This window comes from Camarhynchus parvulus, chromosome 1A, assembly GCF_901933205.1.
Source record: "Camarhynchus parvulus chromosome 1A, STF_HiC, whole genome shotgun sequence".
Classification (NCBI taxonomy): Eukaryota; Metazoa; Chordata; class Aves; order Passeriformes; family Thraupidae; genus Camarhynchus; species Camarhynchus parvulus.
This window is the reverse complement of record NC_044586.1, coordinates 58,820,283-58,845,127: the sequence shown is the minus strand read 5'-3', so window position 1 is coordinate 58,845,127 and position 24,845 is coordinate 58,820,283. Positions and strand designations below refer to the sequence as shown.

The 24,845-nt window shown below is 37.2% G+C and overlaps 1 protein-coding gene across 12 annotated transcripts in view; it reads left to right on the top strand.

Moving 5' to 3' along the window:
- MAGI2 (membrane associated guanylate kinase, WW and PDZ domain containing 2) overlaps positions 1-24,845 on the top strand; it is a 700,805-nt gene that overhangs the window by 468,179 nt on the left and 207,781 nt on the right. For all 12 annotated transcript variants that reach the window (XM_030960213.1, XM_030960210.1, XM_030960207.1 and 9 more), the window contains one exon: positions 7,232-7,311. In XM_030960213.1, the coding sequence (XP_030816073.1) occupies positions 7,232-7,311 (80 nt within the window). The remainder of the gene's footprint in view (positions 1-7,231; positions 7,312-24,845) is intronic.

The window sequence follows — 24,845 nt, the reverse complement described above, 5'->3', positions numbered from 1 at the left end:
AAGTACTGGGTAGAAGTATACTCTGCTACCTGCTCAAAATTACTTTCATATCCTGCAGTAACTACGGGAACTTTTATAAGTTAGTTCATCACTTCTGTGAGTATGTTACATCAGAGTATCAGTCTATAATATTCAAGTGTTTTGGTTGTCTGGGTATTTCTACTGCTTGAATTAAGCAGCAATTAGGATAAAGGGTTTTGTTGTTTTTGTTGGTTTTTTTTTTTTTTACATACTGTTATAATATTCGCTTCTGATGGGATTTTTCTTTGGGAAAGAAGCCCAACTTGTATCAGTAAGATATGTTTTATAGACAATTCTGACCCATCAGAGGTCTTGTAAATATCATTATAATTGGTTTTCTTTGTTTATGTGTTGGATTGGATCTGTCAGTTTTGGTCAGCATAAAAAATCAGATTTCTAATGCACTTTGGACTTCAACATGACGTACAGCAGGACAGGCAGCTGAAAGAAACCAAAAGGGGTCTTTTCTCCTGAGACCACTTCCTTGCCTCATGACAAGTTAATTAGGAACATGAAGATGGTCGAACTGGAAAGAATTTGTGGAATGATGAATTCTTTTGTTTTCTCTTGTCTATTGATGTTATAAAGACATTATCAGTCTGTATTAGTGGTGGGCGGTCCCTTGCTCTCACTTGCTGTTTGCATCTCTGCTGACATCTAGGTCAAACTGCCAGCTTAACTCCTCTTGTCTTTCCTTACTTTCTTATTTCTAGTCTTTCCCCCAAAGGTCTCTGCTGCTGTGCTCTGCAGAATTAATCTTCCAGCACATTTCCTCTGATATTTGTAGTGTTGTTACAACTTTTCTCCTTTGTATTTATTGAACTAGAAGAATCAGCTCACCTGGCTTGCCATGTAGCATTAGGTATCTAACATAAATGAGTTGCCAAGACTCTTCTGTGGTCAATGGAGAGAGATAATTATCTCCAGAGGCTGATTCATCCTGTCCATATATAAGGACAGAATTATTTTGCCAAAATACAGCTGCTTCTACCAGTAAATATGTCTCCAGATATCCAAAACTATGGCTGCAGTAGTATGTAATTTGTGTCAGGAGTCCACTTTTGAAGGAAATCTGGCTGTCTTCACACACTGTGATTTGGCTCACATTTCAGTGTGGCCACATTGGATTCCTTTCAGACAAAAGAGAAGAGAAAGTTGAACTCTGGGAGTGCACTTAGTTTTCTACTACCTCTGGACCCTGAACTCCATCCATCAGACCAGATTTGAGTTAAAACCAGCCTGAGCTCCTTCTGATCTAAACCATTTCTGTATCTAAATTAGCAATATCAGAAGACTTCAGAGTGAAACTCTTGCTGCTGATGACCCAGCAGCCACAGCTTCTAGATCTCTTCAGGTGCCATGGGCTGCATACCTGTGAATGCAGCACACTAGGTGAGCTCCTGCTCTGCATCTTTTGGTTTAAATTCAAGTGAAAAGCTTGAACAGCTACAAGAGTGGAGAACACTTAATGTGAAAAAGAAGATAACTGAGAGATTAATTTGCAAAGTGACCTCCTGATCTTGGCCAAAGCACCACTGTAGAGGCACAGTAATAGCCCAAGATATCTCCATTATCCTGACAGAAATGACACAGAACTTGTCAAAACCAAGACTGTTCTGGAGTGACAGCCAGAGGCCATTGGGGAGATGATATGACCAGCATTATGTCACATAAGAGCATATGGTTAGGTGGTTCTGCTGGATGATAGGTAAGATAAATTATTCTGTATAGGTGTCTCTCCCTTGAAGAGAGACAAATCTCACACAATTAGCTATGTAATTTTTGTAGTCACATGAGATGAAGCCCATTCTTTGTCAGAAATTAAACTGCCTCAGTCAAAGAGAATTACTTCAACAGCAGAAATTACCGTAGGAGAATTTAGGCAGTTATATATTCCCCAAAAAGTCATGCATAAGCATCTTCTGCTCCTGAATGCCTAGAGGCAGTGCCACTGTCTCTAGGCTGAGTGCATAAGTGCTTATCTTGTGCCCAAGGCCATCTAAGATTCAGAGGATAGGAACTCCCAGACTTGGGTCTCTTAAGGACCATGAACTCTGAGCACATGGTGAAATGCAAGGCAAGCTGGCACTCACAGCTGCTGCCATGCAAACCACTGCCAGAGGATAACTTCCTCTTGTATCTGTTCCTACATGTGTGCAAGGAGCTTAGAGAGCATCCCACAATGGATGGGTTGAAAATTCTGGTTTAATGCTCTGTTTTCCTATCCGTGAACCTCCACACACAAATTACTTGAAGATCATTATTGTGCCACTTGAAAATCTCTGCAGATAAGCAATGCTTCAGCATAAAGAAAGAGGAGGGAGGAGCATTTAGGGCATTACAGAGCACTGTGGTTTTCTTCTTGTCTGCTCCCCTTTGGTCAAGTTGTTAGATCGAGGACCGGCTTAAATGTAATGTGTTCAATAAAAACCCAAACAAACCCAAATGTGCTGCCCCCAAACACACTGAAACAATGCCCATTTGGAAATGCTTTCCACAATAACATGCAAGTTACATACCTTGCAAGATGCACAATTTAGACAAGGTCTGCAGTGCTTTTAAAAGATATTAAGGCTATTCCTGTCAGTAAGTACTTTCTATAGTTCCTTCAAAAATCCTTCAAGAGATTGCCCACAGGCTTTGTTAGTACAAGAAACTTATCTGTCAAAGTGCTTTAAACTGACAGATTTTTCACACAAATCCATTCTATTCAAATCTTAAATAAAATAATATACTGTCTAACAAATAATTATAATAAAAAGATAACACTTTGATAGATAAGAAAAGCCACATTCCTAATGTTTTTTTACTTCCCAAAGCTATTGAGTAGTATCCAGTGAGATTCCCAGAAAGCCTCTGGCCTGGTACCCAGCTCCAGAGCTATTAACAGAGGCATTTCAACAGTCTCTGTGAAGTCTTAAAAGCAGAGCTACAAAGAAAATCTGGAGAAGAGCATGAGGTTGAGTCAAGGCTTCTGGGAAGTATTCTGTGCTTTCTTTCACTCTTTGTTTCACTCTTCACCCAGCTGAAGAACATTTCTTCCACATATATTTAAAATTGTGTGCAACTAATACCAGATGACTGATTATCATAAACTGTTTCTGCTAGGTGCAAATACTTGGCAAAGAGAGAGGATTTAAGTTAGTTCAGCAAATAATTATTTTATTGACTTTTGGCTAAAATATTAAGCTCCACTTCTTTACTGAACGACCTTAAAAAAAAAACAATTGCAATACACTTCAGGCCAATATGCAGTTTCTATTTTGTGCATAGGTATCAAATTTGGGTGAATTTTAAAAAGATATGCTCTTTCCATGCTCCACCTGCTTGAATCAAGACCAAAGAGATCCTTTGTTAAGGAAAATTTGCTTCCAAAATTTCACAAATTAGGATTTTACTGTTGATTTTTAGAGAGATTTTAAGACATGCATTGTTTATTTGCCAGCACTTATCTCAATAGTCCTAACTAGTAATCAAAATAATTGAAATTATGGGCTTTCTAAACATATTTTTAATGATAAGGTATAGTTATTGCCAAGTAATGAAGCTTTGGTGAGTGTAAAACATTGCTGGAGCCACAGCTGTATTTCTCACAGGATGCTTTTGTTTCATCACTTCACTCTCATTCCATCTCTGACAATTCCAAATGCCTGTTTGAGACAACTGCTGCTGCAATTCATCTGCTGTTCATTCATAACTAATCTGTAAATCCCCAGCCCCTTTTCCTTCTGGTCTGTCTATAAGACTTCCTAAGTGGACACACCTGATTATACCTGGTAGTAAGGTAGGCAGGTTGTGCCCCCTACAAAGTTTTTTTAGTGCTTAAGAATTCAGTGTGCACAGCCTATGCAGCAGATATGTGTTCATGTTACTCTTGCCATGAGTGTTAATTTGACCAATTTACCATTTACTGTTCCTTCAGTCTCTTTTCCCACGGTTGAAGCTTCTTCTCCCATAGTTGAAGCTTTCCTATCAAGGCTTCCTTTAAATTATATTAAAAGCAGGAGATAAAGGTTGTCTCCCTTTAGCTTTTACAGATTCTGGGTCTTTGCAGAGCTGAAGAGGGAATAGCTGACACAAGGGAGACTGGAAGAATACCCTGCCAAGTAAACCTCCTTTGCAGGACCGAAGTAGACATGCATAAAAACCACAATGCTGTACTCCAGGGCTACTTTTACTGAGAGCAATGTGACATTTGTCATGCCTCTCCTCCTTGAAGGAGCGTTTGTGTGTTATGTACCTGGTTGCTAAGATGATGCAAGCAAACATGCTCTCACTAGGGAGAGCATAGGAGGACACTGATGGTAAGGTAGAGGTGTTAGAAGTCAGGTGGGTTTGATTGTGCCTTTTTTCAAGTCCTGCCTTCAGAGCAGGAAAGGATTTTTTACCTACTAGAGTACTTGTCTAGAAGCCTTTGAAGTCCCATTGCTGGAGGTGTTTAGTCCCAGTGCATTGTGTGTTTAGTAGAGATTATAAAGTGGAGAGGCAGGGCAAGAGAAAAGGCACAACAAGGAAAAGAGGGATGAATTTCAAATGGTTCTTTGCTCCTGCAGTCATTTGTTACAGACAAAAGTTCTTGTGGATGAGTTTTGCTTTTACTAAGTAGCTGAACAGGTTTGACAGATATCACCTAGAGGAGGATATTGAGTGCTCTAAGAGCTGATCTAAATGAAATATCATCTCTATTCTGTGAAATTTCACTGCAGACTGAAGGATCGCTCTTCTGTTGGAAGAGCTGTTGATTTTTTAGCTCTTTTATGGTTTTGTTTAAAATGGCCATCTTGCACAAAACTGGGACATCAGTCCTGCTGGCTTTGTGGAAGCCACATTTATGCTGAAGGGAAGAGTAACTGCTTGCTGTTCTTAGTTTCAACTAAAGCCTTGAAGGTTGTAATTCAACTAATTTGTATTTTTAAATATTGATATTGAATTGGGCTTGTTTCCAGTTTGGCACCTGTTTTTGTAGATACTTGAAAACTCTTTCTAAAAATATTATCAGGGTATTTTCAGGGCTGGTGAACTGGCCTAGTCTGATGGGTGGACATTGGCCAGTTGACTTGCAACAGAGCTGGCTTTTAGTACTGCTGCTGTCACTGGCTTGTTTGGAGGCTCTGGACAGTAATTTCGTGATTTTGTGACTCCAGTTTCTTGCCTCTAAGCCAGGGGTGGTTATTTTTATTTCCTTTGTAAAATGCTTTGAGATTTGCTCTATACCACAGCAAACATTGCTAGTAGTAATCATATATATTGCTCTTTTAAAGTCATAGGAAACTATCTGCGATTCTAATTTAGTCCCTGAAATCAGTGGGGGTCCCAAAAATAATTCAGAATTAAGATCTGGGAGAGAGTGGCTGTTGTCCAGACATGCCCACACTCCAGAGATCCAACTGCAGCTTCCCCAGGAATGTCCAAGCTCACTCTGAGCTCTGGCCCTGCTAACAGGGTATCCCTGGTGGTGTGGAGCTCAGCATGAGCTGCTGGATGCACCCAAGGAGCTCAGTGGATGGATGCTGGTGTGATGAGCCCACGCTGAGCTCCATCCTGCACCACTGACACTGCTGGAGCATCTCCCCCAGTTAATTTGAAGTTAACACAAGCTGTGGTGGGGCTGTGACTGCAGCATAAAAATGCACCCTACAGGAGACCACAGGCAGCCAGAGCTTCTGAGAAAGTGTCTTAATTACACTTGCAGTCAAGCACAGGCTGCTGGCATCATTTCAAATTCACCTCAACTTTGGCTCATCATTCTCCATATCTGCAAATATAGCTCAGCTCTCAAAGGGAAGGGTTTGTTTATCATCTTCACCTGCCATGAATGGTGTTCTAGACTAGATAATGCTTTTAAGAAAAAATCATTTAAATGCCTCAATTTTCATTTTAGTTGCCATTTCATCCATACATAACTCTGCTCTACCTTCTTTCCCATTCAAAATGTGGAGGAAGTTTTAACATGGTGACAGTTCTGCTGAGAAGTAGGCACTGTCACTGTTTGGAGAGAGAGAGAGAGAAATTGAGGCTGTGGAAAATTTATTTGCCACGGAAGAAAAGTGGGAGAAGGAATTTGTTCTATTTATTTATTTTTCCCTAGGGGAACCAGCGGTGTTGGGATCACATGGACTGTATCAGTAACTAACAAACTCACAAACAATTACATCCTAATCCATTTTTTTGCTAGTCCCCTGTTTTTGTATACCTTATAACAATGTTTATAAGAGAAATCATAAGCACACTTTAAAATGACACAGCAAATTAATAATAAAAGAAATAATTTAGTATTGTGTGGAATGAGCTTCCTCTTAGGATGTCTCAGATAAATAAAACATGGTTTAGAAGTGTCTCTGAATTATGGTATTGTAGGAAAGGCATCTCAAAAAATCAAGGAGTAATGATGACATCATTTTCTGGTTTATAGTCTTCTTTAACATGTTTACAATATTTGGCTCCAAATTAAATTGCTTATGGGTAAAGTATACATAGAAAGGATCTGGCTTTTAACTCTCATTAGCTGTGCTAAGTATCAATTCATTTGGCAAAATAATCTCCCAGAAAACAATTTTTGCCAGTTCAGTGCTCTTTGATGGCTGATTTCTCAAAGATCTATTCTGAGTATAGAAAGGAGCCACATGATTCATTCAGCTTGTGCATATCTATTTTATCTCTATAGAAGGATTATATATGGAGAGATAAAGGTTTGTTAAACAAAGTATCATTAATCACCCTGTCCGGAAATGTAGACTTTGCAGGAGCATGCTGTAATTTGCATCACTTTTGCTATGCCTTGTCACTGCTGCTGGAGAGAAATAACAAACCTGTATTTATGAAAAGGACAGGTTTAAGATGAAAATAATTCTATCCGAAAACTGTGAGAATGGTACAGAATCCTGTCGCCTGCGCTCGATCAACGGGAGAACACTGTATTTGTAATAAATTCCTTTTGCTCTGGATGAGTTCTGCATTTTCAATGAGGTTAACTTGGCAACATTCTAGTTGATTTTAATAAAAATAGCTGCTTTGAGGACAGGGAGCTGAGGTTGCCAAATTTACAACTGCCTTGCACAATTACTCTTACACCTCCTTCAGGGCTACTTAGAACCAGTAAGCAAATTAAGTGTATCGATTGCAATTTTGTTGGACTAACCCTTTTTTCTTAAGGAAAAAACTTGATTCCTTTCAGTATGTGTCTGCTCAGAGTGATCTCTTTTCTTTTCAGCCATAACACAAAGACAACATCATGGCTGGATCCACGACTTGCGAAAAAGGCTAAACCTCCAGAAGAGTGCAAAGAAAATGGTAGGTGATTAAGTTTTCCTTGCTGCTCAGAGGGGATTTTCCTTTGTGTGTGCGTGTGTGTCTTTCAGTTCTTACAAAAATCAGGCATTTGGGGGAATGATGAAAGGTGTTTAATTGCTGCTTTGGTTAGAAGCCATAAGTGATACCAGTTCTCAGTGTGCCATGTGTTTCTGCTTTTTATTCCCCTTTCTGATGCTATCCAAAGCTGAGGATCACAAGTGTGTTTTCTGCCTGTTGTGTGTGTGACTCCGGGACTGACCCTCTCCCTCATCTCCTACAGAGAACTTTGGTCTGCAGAACAGAATCCTTTTCAGATTCTGAGCTTTTAATCTACAGGCGATTCAATGCATAAGGGAAACTAGCAGCACCGTGGGAATATGAATATTGTTTGATTTGTATTTAAAGGTACAGTGCTATGCTATTTAATAGCCAATTTAAACAAAATAGTGTCTGATAAAACAGGGTGTGGGAGGGAGAAAAGAGATCAGTGTCTGTCAGAGTTCAAGGCTGGATTGGGGGGGTACTACATTGCTAATGCCTTAAAATATAAAAGCATACATACTGCTGAGGATGCTTAAAGGAGCTGTAGCTGTTTTGCAGGAGAGATTATTATACTGACAGATTCAGAGATTTGAAATAATACAGATCATACCACTGTAATTTCTGATTTTTCTCTGGTAAAGTTTATCAGTATTTAAAGCATTTAATAAAGTCAAGGCAAGAATGTGTTGTAACCGATCTGTTTCTGATAAGGGTTTTTTCCTTCATTGTTTTATACTTCCATATCAGTTCGATTAGTCAGTTATGTTGTGATTTCTAAATGTTGCTACTTATTTTATTGTTGTGAGATACAGAGCATTAAATGCATGCATGCTACGTGCATTAATTCAAAGCATTTTAAATATTTTAAATGTGTTCCTAAGTATTCATATACTGCATCTGATTTATTTTAAATTTTCCAAAACACATTCATTTGGTTAACATAAATACTATGAACAGAAAGGAAACTCAGGGCTGATTAAGAGGTCACTGAGGAGTTGCTGGCTGTATGAATTGCAGGGTCAGTGGTTTGGTAAAAAATGTTCCCGGGTTGGATTTTTTTGTAAATGGCTTTCTTTTGAAAGATTGCTATACTCCAAAAATAGCTTCCTTATTTCAGCAGCAATTCTGACGTTCTCTTCTGACATCAGAAATTACATGTCTGAATGATTTTGTGATGCTTATTCTAGCACAGACAACATGAGCTCCCAGACTAAATTCTACAGTGATTACAATAGAGATCTGATACTGAAACAAAACAAGGGCACAGGAGCTTTGCTTTCAAAATCTCTCACGTTACTTACATGAACCTATATCATAGCCTGCTCCTTAGATAATAGTAATGGGAAAAGCAGGAAAAAAACTACCAATATCTGTGTAGTAACGTTGCACAGAGTTACTTGGAGTAAATTTGTGCTGGTTTTTTTTTTTTTCTGTTAACTGTTGTATACTGAGATCAGAACAGCACTGACATGTTAAAAAATACCTAAGTGTCTGAAACAATTTAAAATGAAGATCAGTGCATTAAAGAAAAAGCATTATTTTATAGTTATTTGACTACTGGATTACTGAATCACTATAGTATGCTGGGTCATGTTGTTCTTTTAAGGTTGCTTAGCTCATTAATGCAAAGTACTTGGAGTGATGCATAAAAGACTTTAGGGAGAGATTTTCTATTCTTACATTGATTGTTCTTCCAACATCCTATCTTTTCTAAGGTTCTTCTGTTTTTCAAAAGTGTCATTTGTCTTTTTTTTTTTTTTAATCTAATACCTGCAGATGAAAAAGTTCTTCAAAATCATTTATATGCCTTAAAATGACTGCACCTTGCCATGGTAGTCCAACACAAGGGACTTTATTATAGCACACAGGGATTTGTAATTTTTGTTAAAATTTAATCTAACTTCAATAATTAATTTCAGCTATGGCTTGGTAGATTTTTTATGCCAAACATATTTTCTGTTACACTTTGTGATTTATTCTGGCATATTTTACTCAGAGAAACAATATTTAAGAAAGACATCAATGTTTAGATAGGAAATTATACCTACCTTGATGCTTTATCATTACATGCATAACTCTTGCTTTTCATTGACATTCATTTTGCCACATCTGAAACTTGTATTGATTCTCTGAGATACATTATGACTTCCTTATCATTTACTAGATTCTGCTATCAGGTTTTGATTGTGAATAACCCAAATTTTGTGTTCTCCTTTCAACGCAAATCCTGATAAATCCTCCTTCTTCATTCTGCCACCAGCACACAGTTTCCACACCAGGCAGTGTCCAAGCAGATCAGGATATCAGAGTCCTGATCTTCTGGGCTGGTGATATTGAGGGCCCCCTCTGCTCCAGGCATTTACTCTCTTCCACTTTCTGCTCTTCAATGCTCCTTAGACAAATATGATTTCTTCATTATCTCTGGCTCCTGTAGCTGCAAATCCCAGAGCTTACTCATTTCCTTTTGCAAAATCTGAATCAACCTTCCAGCACATCCCTCCTCTTAAAATTTTTCACATGCTTTTGCCAAGAGATTGACAAGCTCTACCAAGTCAAGCTTTCTTCACCTACATGTGTGCTGTGGACTCCTTCTGTTTTTCTTTAATGATACCTACTGCTCTAAATCCCTTTGTAGGTCAGGAGATTTTAAGTGATGATCTTTATTTCTGTCTCTCTGTCATGGAATTTCTGTGTGAGTTTCAGCAAATTACTTTGACTTTTGCTCTGTCAGACCTACTTAGATGGCAGAACTTTGAAGAAAGAACCACCTCTTATGCTCTGTTTTTATGGTGCCAATCTGAGTTTCATAATAGCAAAAAGCAGAAATAGCTGGCAGTTCTACAATAACAGCTGCAATTTTTTACACTTTTCTGATTTCCTCCAGAAAATCTTGACCTTAATAGAAATAATTATTTTTTCCCTGCTGAAAATATAAGTTAAATATTTTTTGTTGTCTAGATTTAAATACTACTTTTAATTTTTTTTTCACATCGAAATTGGTTAAACAATTATTATGTGTAGAGTACTAGAGGAGTTATAGTTCTGCCCTCTTTGCATGTGAGCTGGATTCCCTCATTGCTAAACTTCCTGTAAAGTCATATAACATAGCAGATTCATAGGCTTTGCATGATTACAGGTATATTATGTGAGTGCTCTTCTAACTGAGTCTGTTCTTCAAGAGAGAATATGGAAAAGAATGATAAGTCCCATAAGGCAGTAAGAAATGTAGTTTAATACTGAAAGGCAGCTCAGCTGTAATGACATGAAATATCACAGGTTTTAGAAAGTTCATTTTTTAATTAAGAAATGTAGCAATTATTTTTTTCAAATTCTTTAAGTCATTTTAGGGAACTTTTATTCTGGAGAAAAATCAACAATTTCTTCTGCATCCAGTTTGGGGATTAAACAGCTCTTGAAATTTCCTGGGATCAAATATGTCAAGTTTCACTTATTTCCTTTAAAAATTTCCCTAATTTCATTACTAATCCATCCCATTCGATAGTCTCTATCACTCTTAACCCTCTCTTTCTTTTTATGTCAACCTCCTTTCTCCCATCCCCTAGTTTTCAAATATGAGTAGGCCTGCAACTATAAATAAAACTTTGATTTCACCTAGCATTCATCCATCATCTGTCTTTCCATCTCCTCTACACCCACCAACTTGACTGCAAAATATAGATACTTATGTAGGGTGAGCTGAGTTGCCTTTATACTTCATTGACTGCAAAAGTCAGCTCTGCCTTGGCACTTAGAGGACACAGACACCAGATTCACCTGTGTGAACACCTGCATGCAGACAGGCTGCTGCATTTCAGTGTCCTCATGTTGAACTGAAGCCCACCCCATCCCATGTTGTTGGGTTGTGTATTCCCCATTCCTGCAGTCCCAGGCAGTGCCTTTGATGCTCCCACTGCCCGACACAGCTCTTCAGAATTCATCATTGGTTACCTGATTCCTTACAATGCTGCAGTAAGATGTACCAGCCTTTCATGCTGTTGTTTTATGGATGCATTTGGGCATAGGCATGCTGAGTTTATGGGCAAAGCATTACTTCTTGATTCCCTTACACATATTTCTTGCTGGAAGCCATGTAGAGAACTTTTATCTTATACAGATACTGTTTGTGTTTTCTGATACCTGCTAATGGCAACTTGTAGAGGGTAAATACTTTCCTACAAATAGCTTTTTACTTGATTATTTTTACTTAGAACTCCCTTTTACCGATTATTAACCCCATTTTAAGTATTATTTAATCATGTAATGTAATGGAGTTGGCATTACTTGTAATAATATTGATCACAATGAAGTTTTTTCTGTCATTTTTTGACATATTGAACATGGCTTTCTCTGCTTGCATTTTCAATTTGAATTAATTAAACCATAACAAAATATTTTGAACTGTTAGGACCTTTGGAAGGGCATTTCATGCTGGCAACACCATCTGGGCATTCATTGACCAAAACACTCTTCCATGCCAAACTCACAATAATGATAATAAAAATAAGAAAAGGGTCACCTCCTTCCTGGGAGTTCAGAAGACACCTTTTCTGGACAGCCTGGCTCAGTGACACAGCTTATAAAAGTAATTCTTCATCCTTGGATAAGTTTTAAGACAAAATAGCTGTCCACATGTGCATACCTTGGCTGGCTGTGCCCTGGGCAGCATTCTGGTATCTCCCTGGGGGGAGGTCTTGCATAGAGTGAAGCTTCCTTGGAGGACATTTATCAGTGTAAGAGATAAGTCCTTTGAGCTATAATGGACTACTGAGTATTACTTTGCCTTTAGAACCATTAGAGTTTCTCACAGTCTCAGCCATACAAATCCCCATAGAGTGCTAACAGTAATCTTAAATAGAACTGGTAATTGCAAGGACAAGAAGGAGTAAAAGTAGAGAAAAAAAATTCTATTTTCCTTGATTATTTAGTGAGCATTTGGCTCTCTTGTACTCATTGCTCCCACTGCTCCCCTAGATAGTGCATTTGAATGGACCCAGGGGCACACAGCCTGCAAGGATCCCTGTCTTTGGAGGTAGTGGCAACCCATAGTAACTTCTCCAGTAATCTGAGGATTTTAGAGGCTGCTAAATGCAGGTCAAGGAAGCTTCTATCTTGTCCCATGGTCTTTTGTGAAGAAAACCACAGGCTTTCATTCTAATTGCTTCATGGTGATATGAAAACAAATCACTTCCAATTTCTGAGTTTTGTGAAAGAGGGTTATATAAACACATCTTTCATGTACCTGTAAAGATTATTTGCTTGCAAAGTGGACTGAGGTTCACAGCTGAAAAGGCTCATAGAAATATGAAATATTATTTTTATGCTAATGGCCCTTTATGCATAAAGTATAACAAATATACCTATACAGTATAGCATGTATAACAAGTGCCCCCTGTAAGGAACGCAGCATGCTCATCAGTGATGTAAGATACAGTGAATAATGCATTTTCTAGCAGCAATAAAGTTCTACTATTATTTTGTAAGACTTTTTAAAATTTTAATTTACTTTCAGAATAAAATAGACACATTCACCAATGACATACTCCCAAACAGAAGCAGCACACTGGAGCTAAAATGATAATGCAGTTTAAACTGCACTGCTACTGGAAGGTGGTCCAAGGCTACAGGACCACTACAGAATGGCTGTGGTAGCTTAAATTCCTGCTGGAGCTGCTGAAGCTACTCACATCCCGTTTCTGAGAGCATCTCTTTTTCATTTTGTTGCCAAGTTAAATGTCTAAGCTGAAGTAGTTTTCAGCTAGAATGTGTAATGAAATTTAGAAAGGGAGGGAGAGAGATTTTGTAAAATTCTCAGGAGAAACAGGACCAGAGCTTTAACAATTCACATCTTTAATGAGCTATAAATTGGATTCCACTCACCACTGAAGTAAGTAGCAAAATTCTCATTGACAGCACGAGGTTGGTTTTTGCCACTAAAATGCAAACAACACGTGGTATGAGAATAGAGGTGACCTGAAATATTCCTACAAGGACCATTGAAAGGAGTGGTCCTGTTTTTTCACATTATGCAAAGATCAAGGCCTTGATGCCAGTAAAGAACAACAGGTTGAAATTCCTTCTGAAACATGCACCTTGTTTAATCATAAGTAGAAATCAACATACATGATTTTTAATCCTATTCTCTCCATAGCTTTAATCCTTCAGTTTCTGACTTCTAAATGACAATGAAGCATGATAGATTTAACAATGAGGGGCTTGTGAGATTATATTCATTATAATATGGCCAGCTACCTTTGGCTTTATTATTTCTCCTCCTTCTGATTTTCTGTGAAAGCTCTCATTTTTAACAGAGATCATTAATGAAAAAGGAATGTCAATCTTCTCATTTTTAAAAACTATTCTTCGTAATCCTCTCATTTTATATTTCATCTAGAAAGTCAGCAATTTTATCACATTTAGAAACCAAAATTTGGTGTTGTTTGATGGAAATTTTGACTTGTTGCAAAGAGTGGTTGGCTATTTCCTGGCAATCATTTTGGAGTCCATTGCTGCCAAATAAGAAATACAAGGACTTACTAAAATTCCTAGTAACACTTGTTATTTTGCAGATAGCTTTAAAGGTAGAGTATTTGTCATTAATTCCAAACATTCCCTGACTGCTGTTTGCTTACAATGAATTACAATTAAGGAGAAGATGTATCCAAACCTTTCTGTTCCATTAGCAGTTGAGCATTCCTTGTATTTATGATTCCCATTTCTTTTATTTTTTTTTCAGTATACTTTAAAAAAAGTCTCAGTTATTTTCTTCTTGTGACACCTGGTCTTTGATTCCAGCCTAAAATCCTCAAAGTGAGTGCTGGAGTCCCTGTTAAATAGAACTGGGAAATCCTGTCTGAGCACAAATATCCTGTATTTAAGATTTGACAGATAATGCAGCACTTTAAAAAGCCTCTGTCTTTCATGACTAATACCCTCAAAGACCCACTGGCAGATAATCACTGTTTGTGGGACAGGGGAAAAAAACGTGGTAGCATTTCAAGTTTTTTGAGAAGTGTATCTGCCTGAGTGGGAGGAAGGCACAAGCACTTAGTGTGTGGATGGTAGATATTGCAGAACTGTCAAGAAGGGAGGAACTGCATTTGAAGAATTCATAGTAGAAGGCTTTGGAATAGAATAAGTGGCTATAAAAGGTGGAAAGTATAAAAAGCAGAGATGTGGAGAATGTGTTGCTGGCTATATAAAAAGATATTTGGATTTGTGATGTCTTTAAGCATTAGAATTATTTCAGTATAGAAATGTGAAAAGGGAAAAGTATCTCTGGATATGAGGAAATCCTGAAACCTGGTAGAAGGACTGATAAGGCAAATAGGATTTTGGAATCCTGACAAGAAATGTTAGAATTTGTTTCCCTTAAACATCAAACCTTTATATGTAATTACATTCTACAGAATACAGTCTAATGTTTCATCAAAATAATAATTTCTGATTACACATTCTGGTGAAACATTGAATCTTTTTGTCTAGGCAACTGTAAAAATTAAAAGGCCGTAGAAATGCAGAATGATTCCAGATGAATGTAGTCACTTGCTCTAAACACAAATGAGCCTTACTTACATATCAATATGTGCATATTTCTGTAGACATGCAGGCCAGATTCTAGTGACTCCTGAGGTTGCCCTTTTGTCTGTATATTTAAACGTACTGGACGTTGGACTTTGTTTCAGCACATTTGCTCAAGGAGACTGAAAAATTTGAGAAATGTTTTAATTATAGAAATTTTTATTTAATCTTTCAACTCTGACACCACCATGAAAAACATGAATTGCTCTGTCTAAAAGTTTTGTTGTTTTGGAAGGAGGGAGCAAAAGTTAAAGGAGAGTTGGATTTATATTTTTGAAATACTTTTTCTTCTTTCAATCCCAACTGGATTTCTCTTATCTATTTTCTTTTAAGTAGCCTGTGAGTTTTCCTTTTTACAAGATAAGTCCTTGCCTAGAGAATTTAAAGTTGTAGTTTACCTTCTCTATAACAGAATATTTACTGGAGGGAGCAAGGTCTTTCCTTACAAAGGAACACAATTCTCACATTTTTCACTCCTTTAACAAAAATTCAGTCATTCTGTTTTTCCAATGACAGAACTAGAAACATTTGATCCACATCTGAAATTCCTGTTCCTTCTATTCAAGAGTGTCTGGAATAAGTGTATATCACTTTCACAGTTAAACAATTCAATACTTCAGCATTCTTTGTGGTCATGTGCAACTACTGAATCTGAAAGTGTCTGCCACTGCTCTCACAGGATGGACCTCATGCTTTTCATACTGTGGCTTTTGCCTGACCATCATTTTATCTTCAAAACAGGTAATTTTTTAGAAATTTTCACCCTTGGGCAAAGGGTGGACCAAGTCAGCTTTAGCTATTTTGGAACTGTCATTTTTTTATGCTCAGACATTCATATTTTAAGGGTTCTGGACCAGAGGAATCATTCAATTTCTTTTAGCTGTGGAAGTGGGAAAGGACTGTCCTCATTGGTGGTTTGGGGGCAGATGGTTTTTTTTAGACTTATCAGTGTCATCATTCAGAGGGCTTAGTGGGGACCATTAGGCTGTTGTCAGTTGTAGCTCCATTAATATTCATTTGAACTTGCCATTTTTTTCTGGTGGTCCACTTTGTTAAAAAATACAGATATTTTCATATTTTCTACCCTTCAATTTTCTATGGTCATTTTCTGTGCCATGATATTTCTGCTTGGGCCTTGTGTCCCCACCACTACTTGGCTCACTTGGTCTCTTCATAACTGAAGAATACACCTGTATTTGCAAGTTCTGCATTAATATACAGGATCATAAAATGTTGCTCTGATGAGTAGTGAAAAATGGTATGGAAAGACCTTAGATTGTGTGTCTTCCAAACTATTGAACACATGACATGTAATGCCTGTTCACAACATAGGTGAGTTTCAAAATTCTTTGAACTTTCTGAGCTTAGTTCCCTTCCTGACTCTTTTTTTTCAAATTCTTGGAGGATTTTATCACCCTCAGTTTTGTCTCACCATCCTTTTGTTCTCATGCTTCCCTACACTGTCTGGTCTCATACTGTCATATTTAACATCTCCTGCATAGTTTAGATTATTCATTTAACGTGGGTGTTAATTTTTGAAAAGTTAAATTGTAGTTTTGGACTTCCGTTGGTCTAGTGAAAAGATCATGGCAAGTATAACAGTATTGCTTGCTATACTGATTGCTGGAATTTGCACAACAGTTTTTGTTTATAAAATTCCTGATTGTTACTAGAAGATATTTATTAACATATAAATTTCTATAAATAAATTGAACAGGTCATGCTGGATAGAAAAATATAGTCTTAGATCTATTTCAGTAAATGGAATTTCATTAAAATTTCATTTTATGTCTGGCTTAAATTCCATATTGCTTCAATAACTGAATTTAACACATTGTTTAAAAAGTAGAATTTGGTCTAGCAAGGAGTAAAAGCAGATAATCTTTCCCCTCTAATATTAATCCTGCAAGAAATACAGTTCTGAGGTTAAGGAACATTGCCTTAGTAAAGAACGGAAGAATTTTTTCTAGCTGCACTATCACTAGGTAGGCAAAAGCAGAATTAGAAAAAATTGTTATGGATTAGGAACATTAATAAACATACTTTAGTCTCTTACTTAAGCACAAGTAAGATTATAAGTGACACTACTGGAAGAGAAGAAGGCAGAAATCCTGTCATTATTATTTTTTTAGATTAATTTTGAAACAGCCTTACTGATTTGTTTTTTGTTTAGAGAAGCCCAAACAAACCCTCAGTTAGTGAAATGTGATGGGCGACTTCTCCAAAATCCACTGAATGGCTTCTGTTGAAAAGTGTTGGATTAGGTGGAAAGATAATACATCTGTAAGGAGGATTTTCCTTTTTCTCAGTGTAAGCTTCCTTCATTGATTGACTTGAAGGGTTCCCTATTCAGATGAGGAGTGTGCTTTTTGAGATTTTGTTTATGCAACACCAAATATTGTGATTATGTCCTCATGAATATTCTTCCCAGAGAGAACAATGTGCATCCTTGTGGCAGTGAAATTCCCATTTAAAATGTGTGTGCCAGCTGTGGTTATTCTGGATTGTTTATGCCTTTGTGATGCACTTTCCTTCTCTCACTTCTAATTGTTTTTGAATGATTGTGGCAGCGGTCACTGACAATTAATGACTGATGGGCAAATTGCATGAGTCCTGCCTTTGTTCCCATGATTACTGGTACACTCTCAAAACTAAAATTAACACCACCCTCACCCCCTGCATTTCTCTGCGAGCCATCATCTCTGAGTTACTGATCTGTTAATGTTTCCTTCACTTAAGGTTCAAAAAATGTAATAAATTTTCTCTCCTTGGAATAATTTTTAGTAATGACCAGCCTGATAAAGAGCCCAGCTAGAATATTTAGTGTGTCAGGGTATTTTTTGTTGCATAATTCTTAATCTAAGAAAGAAACATAATGGCAGTTCTTATTCCTTTTCTGGGATAGCAAATGAGCCTCGTTATTGCCACAGTAGTTAAGCTAAGTATTGTTGTTAGAATAGTAAAGGCTTTGAAAAATCAATATGAAAACCTTTTAAATATTTGTCTTTTGGAAAGGTGGAGCTGATATTTATATAATGTCCTTCTTTGCAAAATAAAGCTTGTGTTCCCAGGAAGGTTAATTGTGCTTTATGTTCCTGTTGCGTGTACAGTGTTACACAGGGGTAGTGTATTTGCACAAGCTTCAGAGTGCATTCACTGTTGTCGGTGTGGTTCATTCAATATTTATACTTTGGGCAGCAGTGAGGCCATGCTCATCTCATCCCCTTGACCTAATCTAGCTGTTTCTACCATTCTAATCACCATAACTTCTGAGCTGCAGGTTCTGTTAGCATGGTTTTGCTACCTTGCTCTCCTTACGTATACAGATCTCCCACTGATGTTGCTGTAGGGAGCTATGTAAGATAAGAGGAATATTGATATTCATTAGTATCATGTGCAACTGAGAGGAGATTTTGAACTGGGAATATTGCCCTTCAGTTTTTGCTGTTGTACTTTGCCTTTAACATGACTGAGTGCCCATCAGCTGAGATGTCATAGAGACTTGAATTTGAGGTTGAAATAATGCCACCGTGGATTTGATCCTTCTGAGAACTGAGCCACAGATTTTATTTTTCAAACATTATGTGTAGCCAAATTCTATTTCAGATTTGCATATATTCATACACGCAGATTTTGAAACACCAAGCAAAGCAAGATAAGCTTTAAACTGGTTGAAAGAATTTTGGATTTCTGCTTGGAATTTCTCCTTCTGTGTAATGTATTTCCAAAACTGTAAGTCTTTGAGTTTAATGCCAGAGATATATTTTCTCCAGTAACTTTCAACATTGCCTTTGGGAATTGCTCATCAAAGGAGTTAAACTAAAAGGATGACTGTGATCAGGTGTTCCTAGGCTGCTTAGTTCATACAACGGGGATTTTTGTCATGCTCTGATGAGAGTCCCTAATGAGATATGAGAAATATCTTGCTACCATTAAAATTAAAATCATGTATGGCTTGACTTTTATAGAAAGTTGTTTTCGTATTGGGCTTTAACATTGTTTTAAGTTGTATTTTTTTTTGTTTGTTTTTTTGGTGATGTGTTTCAATAATTTTTTTTTGAAGATACAGGAAATCAACTCCCTCAAACTTTCAGCACCAGAATAATGCACTAGGGTTGTCTAAAAACTCTATACATTGCAGTTCTTTCAAGCATATTCAAGCATATTCTTTCAAGCATATTCATTTTCATGAATGCTGGTCAGAACTGGGAAAGCATAGTCCTACAAAAAATTTTGCTATCTATCTGGTTTACGAGCTGTAGAAGTCTTTTTGGTCTAAACTTATGTGCAATATTTGACTGGAAAAACTAGACATACCCATTGTTTGAAAGCAATTTTTTATTTCTGGATAAGTTAAACATAGTTTTCTTTCTATTTTATCAACTGTTTAAGTTGTTTTAAAAAATAATACATTATTAAGTGAATTAGGGCTGTTTATATTAGCATGTTAGATTTAGAAACAGAATTCTGAAGTCCTTTATTGTGATTCTGTAGCTGAAGTAAAGTTGAATCTTATGTAGAATAAATTCCTACTTTACGCATAATGAGGACAACATAGTAAGAGTACAAAATCTGTTTTACTGGCTCAGAATAGCTCTGTCTAACATGTATCCTGTCTCTAAGTACTGCTTGGAGCAAATGGGTGAGAAAAGGCTGCAAGAAACAAAGCAGGCATAATCCCCCTCTTGCACCTTCCTACTTTTTATCTCTCTGAGCTGGTGATGGTCTCAGGATCACTGTGCTCTAACTGTCTTTTATAAATGTGTCTAATTCCTTTTTAAACTTTTCCACCCTCTTGGAAAGGATTCATATGCCATTGTCATATTCCTTTACATGGTATTTCTCCAGCAGGAGAACCCTAGCACGCAAAATCTCACATTGGCAAATGAGGTCCTCCAAATCTCTGACAGCATTAACTATCTCCTCCTGCACGTCTGCAGGTTCTGCTACCTGTTTTTAGGTTGAATGACCAGAACTGCACACAGTATTCAGGGTGTAATTGCACTATTGATGGCATAATGCTGTTTCCTGTTTTAGCTTCAGTTCCCTTCTTGACATTGCTGACATTATGTTTGCTTTTTGACTCCCCATGGTCTTAAGCTGGTGTCTTGAAGATCTTTTCTCTGAGTGTTAATATTCACTTTAGAGCCCATCATTATGTATGTGTGTATGCACAGTTAGCATTCTTATTTCACTTTTTGCATTTCTTTGCATTTATGGAGATAAAATTAATTGTCCATTTTAACACTCAGTGTTATGAGATTGTTCTTCAGGTTCTCACAAGCAGTTTTAATTTGATTATCTGGAATAAGCTTTCTGAGTCTTTCACTAATATCTCAGAATCAGGAAAGTGACTTCAGAATCAAAAGATCCTGAGAAAGAACTTATGGCAATTTTTATTTACCTTCTTTATGCTTGATCCCTTAAGATGATTATTTGCATAATTTTATTCACCAGTAAAATGGACTAAATCTGTGCAAAAAGAGCCAGAAAGAGAGTTAATACAATCATCTTGTTTCTGAAATGAAGGCTTTAGGAATGCGTGGTAACAGCAGCTCCATTTAATTAGCTGAATTTAATTACTCCACAGAAATGAAACCAGCTGGCCCAACTTAGTGATGGAAAAGTGGGGTATTGAAATCCAGAGCTGGACAGCAGGGACTCTTTGTATCTGTAGACACGTCCAAAGAGTACCTCACCTCACCCTCAGCTTTTATGCTAAATGAGATGGATTTTCCTTCTGACACCCCTGCCTAGTGAGGTGGATCTGAAGGGAATCAGCAGGGATCGACCCCGGGTGAGAATGACATGGAGCTCTTTGAAGTACACGAGATGATTTTCACTTCAGTCTTGGCACACTCTAGGAAAAGCCTTCCCCTTTATAGGTCCTTAGGCAACTAGTTTGGGGGACTGACAGAAAAATTTATTTAGTGTGGGATCTCCAGCAAAACTGGTCTGAGGAAGCAGCAGCAGCAGCAGGCGTTACCTTCCTTTTCTTCTGCAAGACACATCGAGCCATTTACACTTGTCCTTCATTCCATTCTTGTGTGACTCCATTGATGCTGTGCTGCTGAAGAGCTGTGTAAGTGGTGAACAGCAGCCAGATTTGCTGGGGAATGGGATTCTGTCTTCACTTTGTTGCTTTGAGAATGTTTTCTAGAATGTACTAGGTGTTTTGTTAAAGGAAATACAGTTATGCTCGGATAGAGCCTTTGAGTCAGGACTGTTCAACTAAAAACTGTAAAGGGGAAATTTTGTTATACATACATATATATGTATATATATATATATATATATATATATATATATATATATATATATATATATACACACACACACACACACAATTTTTAGTTTTAAAAATAATTTTCCCTGGTATTGTCTATTCATCTAAAGGCTTGAAAAAGCTTGAATGAAAGGCTAAAAATTTGGGGCTGAGTTTAAATTCACTTCATCCAAATTTGAAATGTGACACATCAATACTGTAGTATCATAAAAAATGTTACACTGTCTTTCAAGATGAATTTCCTGAAATTCTTAATAATTTTAAGAATTTCAGGAAATAAAACTTGTAGCTTTAGAAGATTTTGCCACTTTGTTATATCTACTAAGTAACCTTAAATAGCACAGAGAATAGGAAAAAAGAGAACTTTGAATTAAGGGAACCTTCTGAGAAATAATGCTAATGTTTAATTGCAATTTGGTGACCCAGTAGCTGTGTTATTTTGGCTTATTAAGAGTATATAATTACTCAGAAATTCACATTCATTTGTGATATATCAGCATCACAGTTTAGTGAAACTCTCCTATAGCTTGGTAAACTGCAGGACACTGCATCTGAGAGTTTCTGAATAATTTATCTGAAGTAACGAGTATCATCATGTGACGCTGTATCAAAGCAACCGCTCAAATGAAAGCCAGCTGGGTACAGCCGTTGTATATCAAATAGCTGCTTGAGCTGTCTCTCTGGAAAAATTAGAGAACATAATGAGCAAAATTAGAAAACCTGGGGAGCAGCCTCCGTGGATACCTATTAGCAAGAAGTAATTTAATTAGTGTGAAATCTGTGAAAGTTCATTATTTACAAAGCTTTGTAGTGTTATAAGAGAAATACATGTCTACATACACAACATTTATTTCTACAGCATGGGCATAAAATATATAAAGTATAAAATGAGTACTTATTTTTCTGTATCAGCTTTATGAAACACTAATAGAATATTGGCTCAAAATCTAAGGACTCATGTTATGCCCAAGAGAAACTTTTGGGTTGTTTCCCAAAAGGCTTAATACAGTCTCACTAAAAGTAAATGCGTCAAACACAAGATCCAGGAGAGGCTGACAAAAGAGATTTGCTAAGGAGAGATGCACAGCTCTGTTAAGTATTAGATTGATGTTTTTATGAGGTGGGTCTATTGAGAGTGCCATTTGTGCCCACTCTGCCTGATGCTGACTAGAAATAGAGAAACATGATGTGCAGAACTGACTGAGAGAAGGACAGACCTGCTGAATTTTCAGCCGTCAATGGATGATGCATCTGGTCTGCATCTCTCAGGAGCAAGCCCTGCTCTAAACATTACAACTGCTTTTACTAACTTGTCTCCTGGTCTCCTAGCAAATCTGAGATCAGTGTGTTGTGGTTTAACAATGAGGTCATTTATAACACCTTTTGGGTCCACAGTTTAAATCACAAAACCAATTTGAGGATGGATTTGTGTCAATGGCTTTTGTAGCTATGGCTAATTGTTTTTTCTGAGAGACACGGGAGAAATACTGCTTCATAAGGTTGTCATTAGCCTGGGAAAAAAGAGGCCATTGATTAGAGGCATGAATAGAATGGCTTGTAAGCCAAATTGCCAGTTGGGGATTCCCGAATGGCCAAGGGCACAGCCTGTCTGATCTTAGCAAAACTCTGCATTGCAGTGGGGAACTCTAAAGGATGCATTATTTTGTGATGTTGACCTTAAATCAAGTCTTTTTTGGAGGAAATAAACCAAAAGGCTTTTGTTTTCAATAACAGATTTGTAATAGACTAATTCAAATATGATCCAACACCCGAAAAAATTATATAGCAATTCACAGTGACAGACATATTTTTTATGTATATCTAGGTATATGTCTGCAGTATATGAAAGCAAGAAAAGGATACTTCTATGGTACATGAAATGTGAATATTGAATCATTATTACATAGGAATTTGAAAGGGGAGGACTACATAACAATTCTCTTACATATACTAACATAAAGCAATGACACTCTTAAATGGTAAAAATAACCAGACAAAAATGAATATGTGCATTTAGACAGTGCTTTTGTTTCTTTTCATTGAAAGATATTTTATAAAAATATTCTTTTCAAATGATAGTGCCATTTGAAAGGCATTAATAATGATAAAGTGGAATACTGTGTTAAAATTCAGTTTGCTAAAAAATCATACAAACATTAAATGTGTATTGGAACATTCTTATGATTTATTGAATTTTGCTAGCTAATATCTTTCTAAAGAAATAAAAACTACTAAATTCCCTAACCTTAATGTGAAGTGGTCCATTCCACATATAGGTACAGAAGTGTGCATCATCAGTACATCACCTTGTTTACAATGTAATGATGAAGGGTAAAATTGAAAGCAAATAAATTCATAAAAGTAATTTACAATATTTACAGGGTGAATGAAGCATTTTACTATTTTCTTTCTTTTTTGTCATAAAGGAAAACTGGGTCAAAATGGAAAGGACAAAACCAGTCTCTTACAAGATCTAATTTGACCTGCAGGTTTTGGACCATTACAGGAACACAGATACTTGTAGTGAAGTCCACACTATTGTGATTTCTGGAATGTCATCTTTTTAATGATTCTAGTTAAATTGCCAAATTCATTATGAGAAAACAGAGTTTTCGTTTAGCCTTGTGAATCTCATCCATTAGCCTTTTAAGAGAGCTTACATCAGCCAAGCCATCAGGAGCACATTGTGGCACCCAAACCTTCACTGAAATCTTAAAATTCAGTTGTCAAATTACCAGTTAGCATAGATGGACAAAGCTCAACGACACATTTTGAAGAAATACTTCGTACTGGAGCTTTAAGCACCCTGTCCCAAGAACCACAAAGTATCCTACCAACTTCCCTTTTGTGGAAGAAGGGGTTGGTAAGTGGTTCTGCAGCACCTCTCTCAAAGCTCACCATCTGTTCTGCAGAGAACTGCTGTAGTGGTTGCTGTTTGAGGAGCTTTTACCTGTTTTGTTTTCTTCCTGGATCCCACCATTGGCACTGTTCTGTACTACCTCTTTTGCCAGTAATTGGATTCTGAGTATTCTCTGATTTCCACTCCCTCCCCTGGAAAGGCAAGGCAAAACAAAGATACAACATAGTCTACTGCCTACTGGAATTATTAGTGTTAAATGCTCTATCACCACTGGGCTGAGAATTGAGTTGTTTATTATCAATTTGAATGCCATTCTGGAGTTCCACTACAGTTAGTCCTGCACTACTTTCATTACAAAATCAATTTCCTGGAGATACCTATCTCCATCGGTTTAATATATACCACATTGAAAGCTGGCATAGAGGAGCTGGTGCTCTTCCAAGGTAGAAGTATTGACTGCTGAAGAGGAGATGTAGTTAGAATAGGAAAAAGCAATAGATTTCCCATGTTTCAGACTGGTTGATGCTCTCTAAGCTTGAAGGACACATCTTAGTGATTTTTTTACTTAAAAGTCCCCATTCCCACTTCAGCTGTGTGGGGAACTGCTCCCATTCCATCCTGCCTTTCAAGAAGTACCTCCTGATTAATCCCAGCTCTCCTTTTCCTCTCATCTCTCAGCCATCCTTCAGTGAGTATTTTCCCAGGGATGTTGTCCTAGGCTGACTGTATGATGCTTTTATCCCCAATCATCTTGTTCTGTTTATGCTG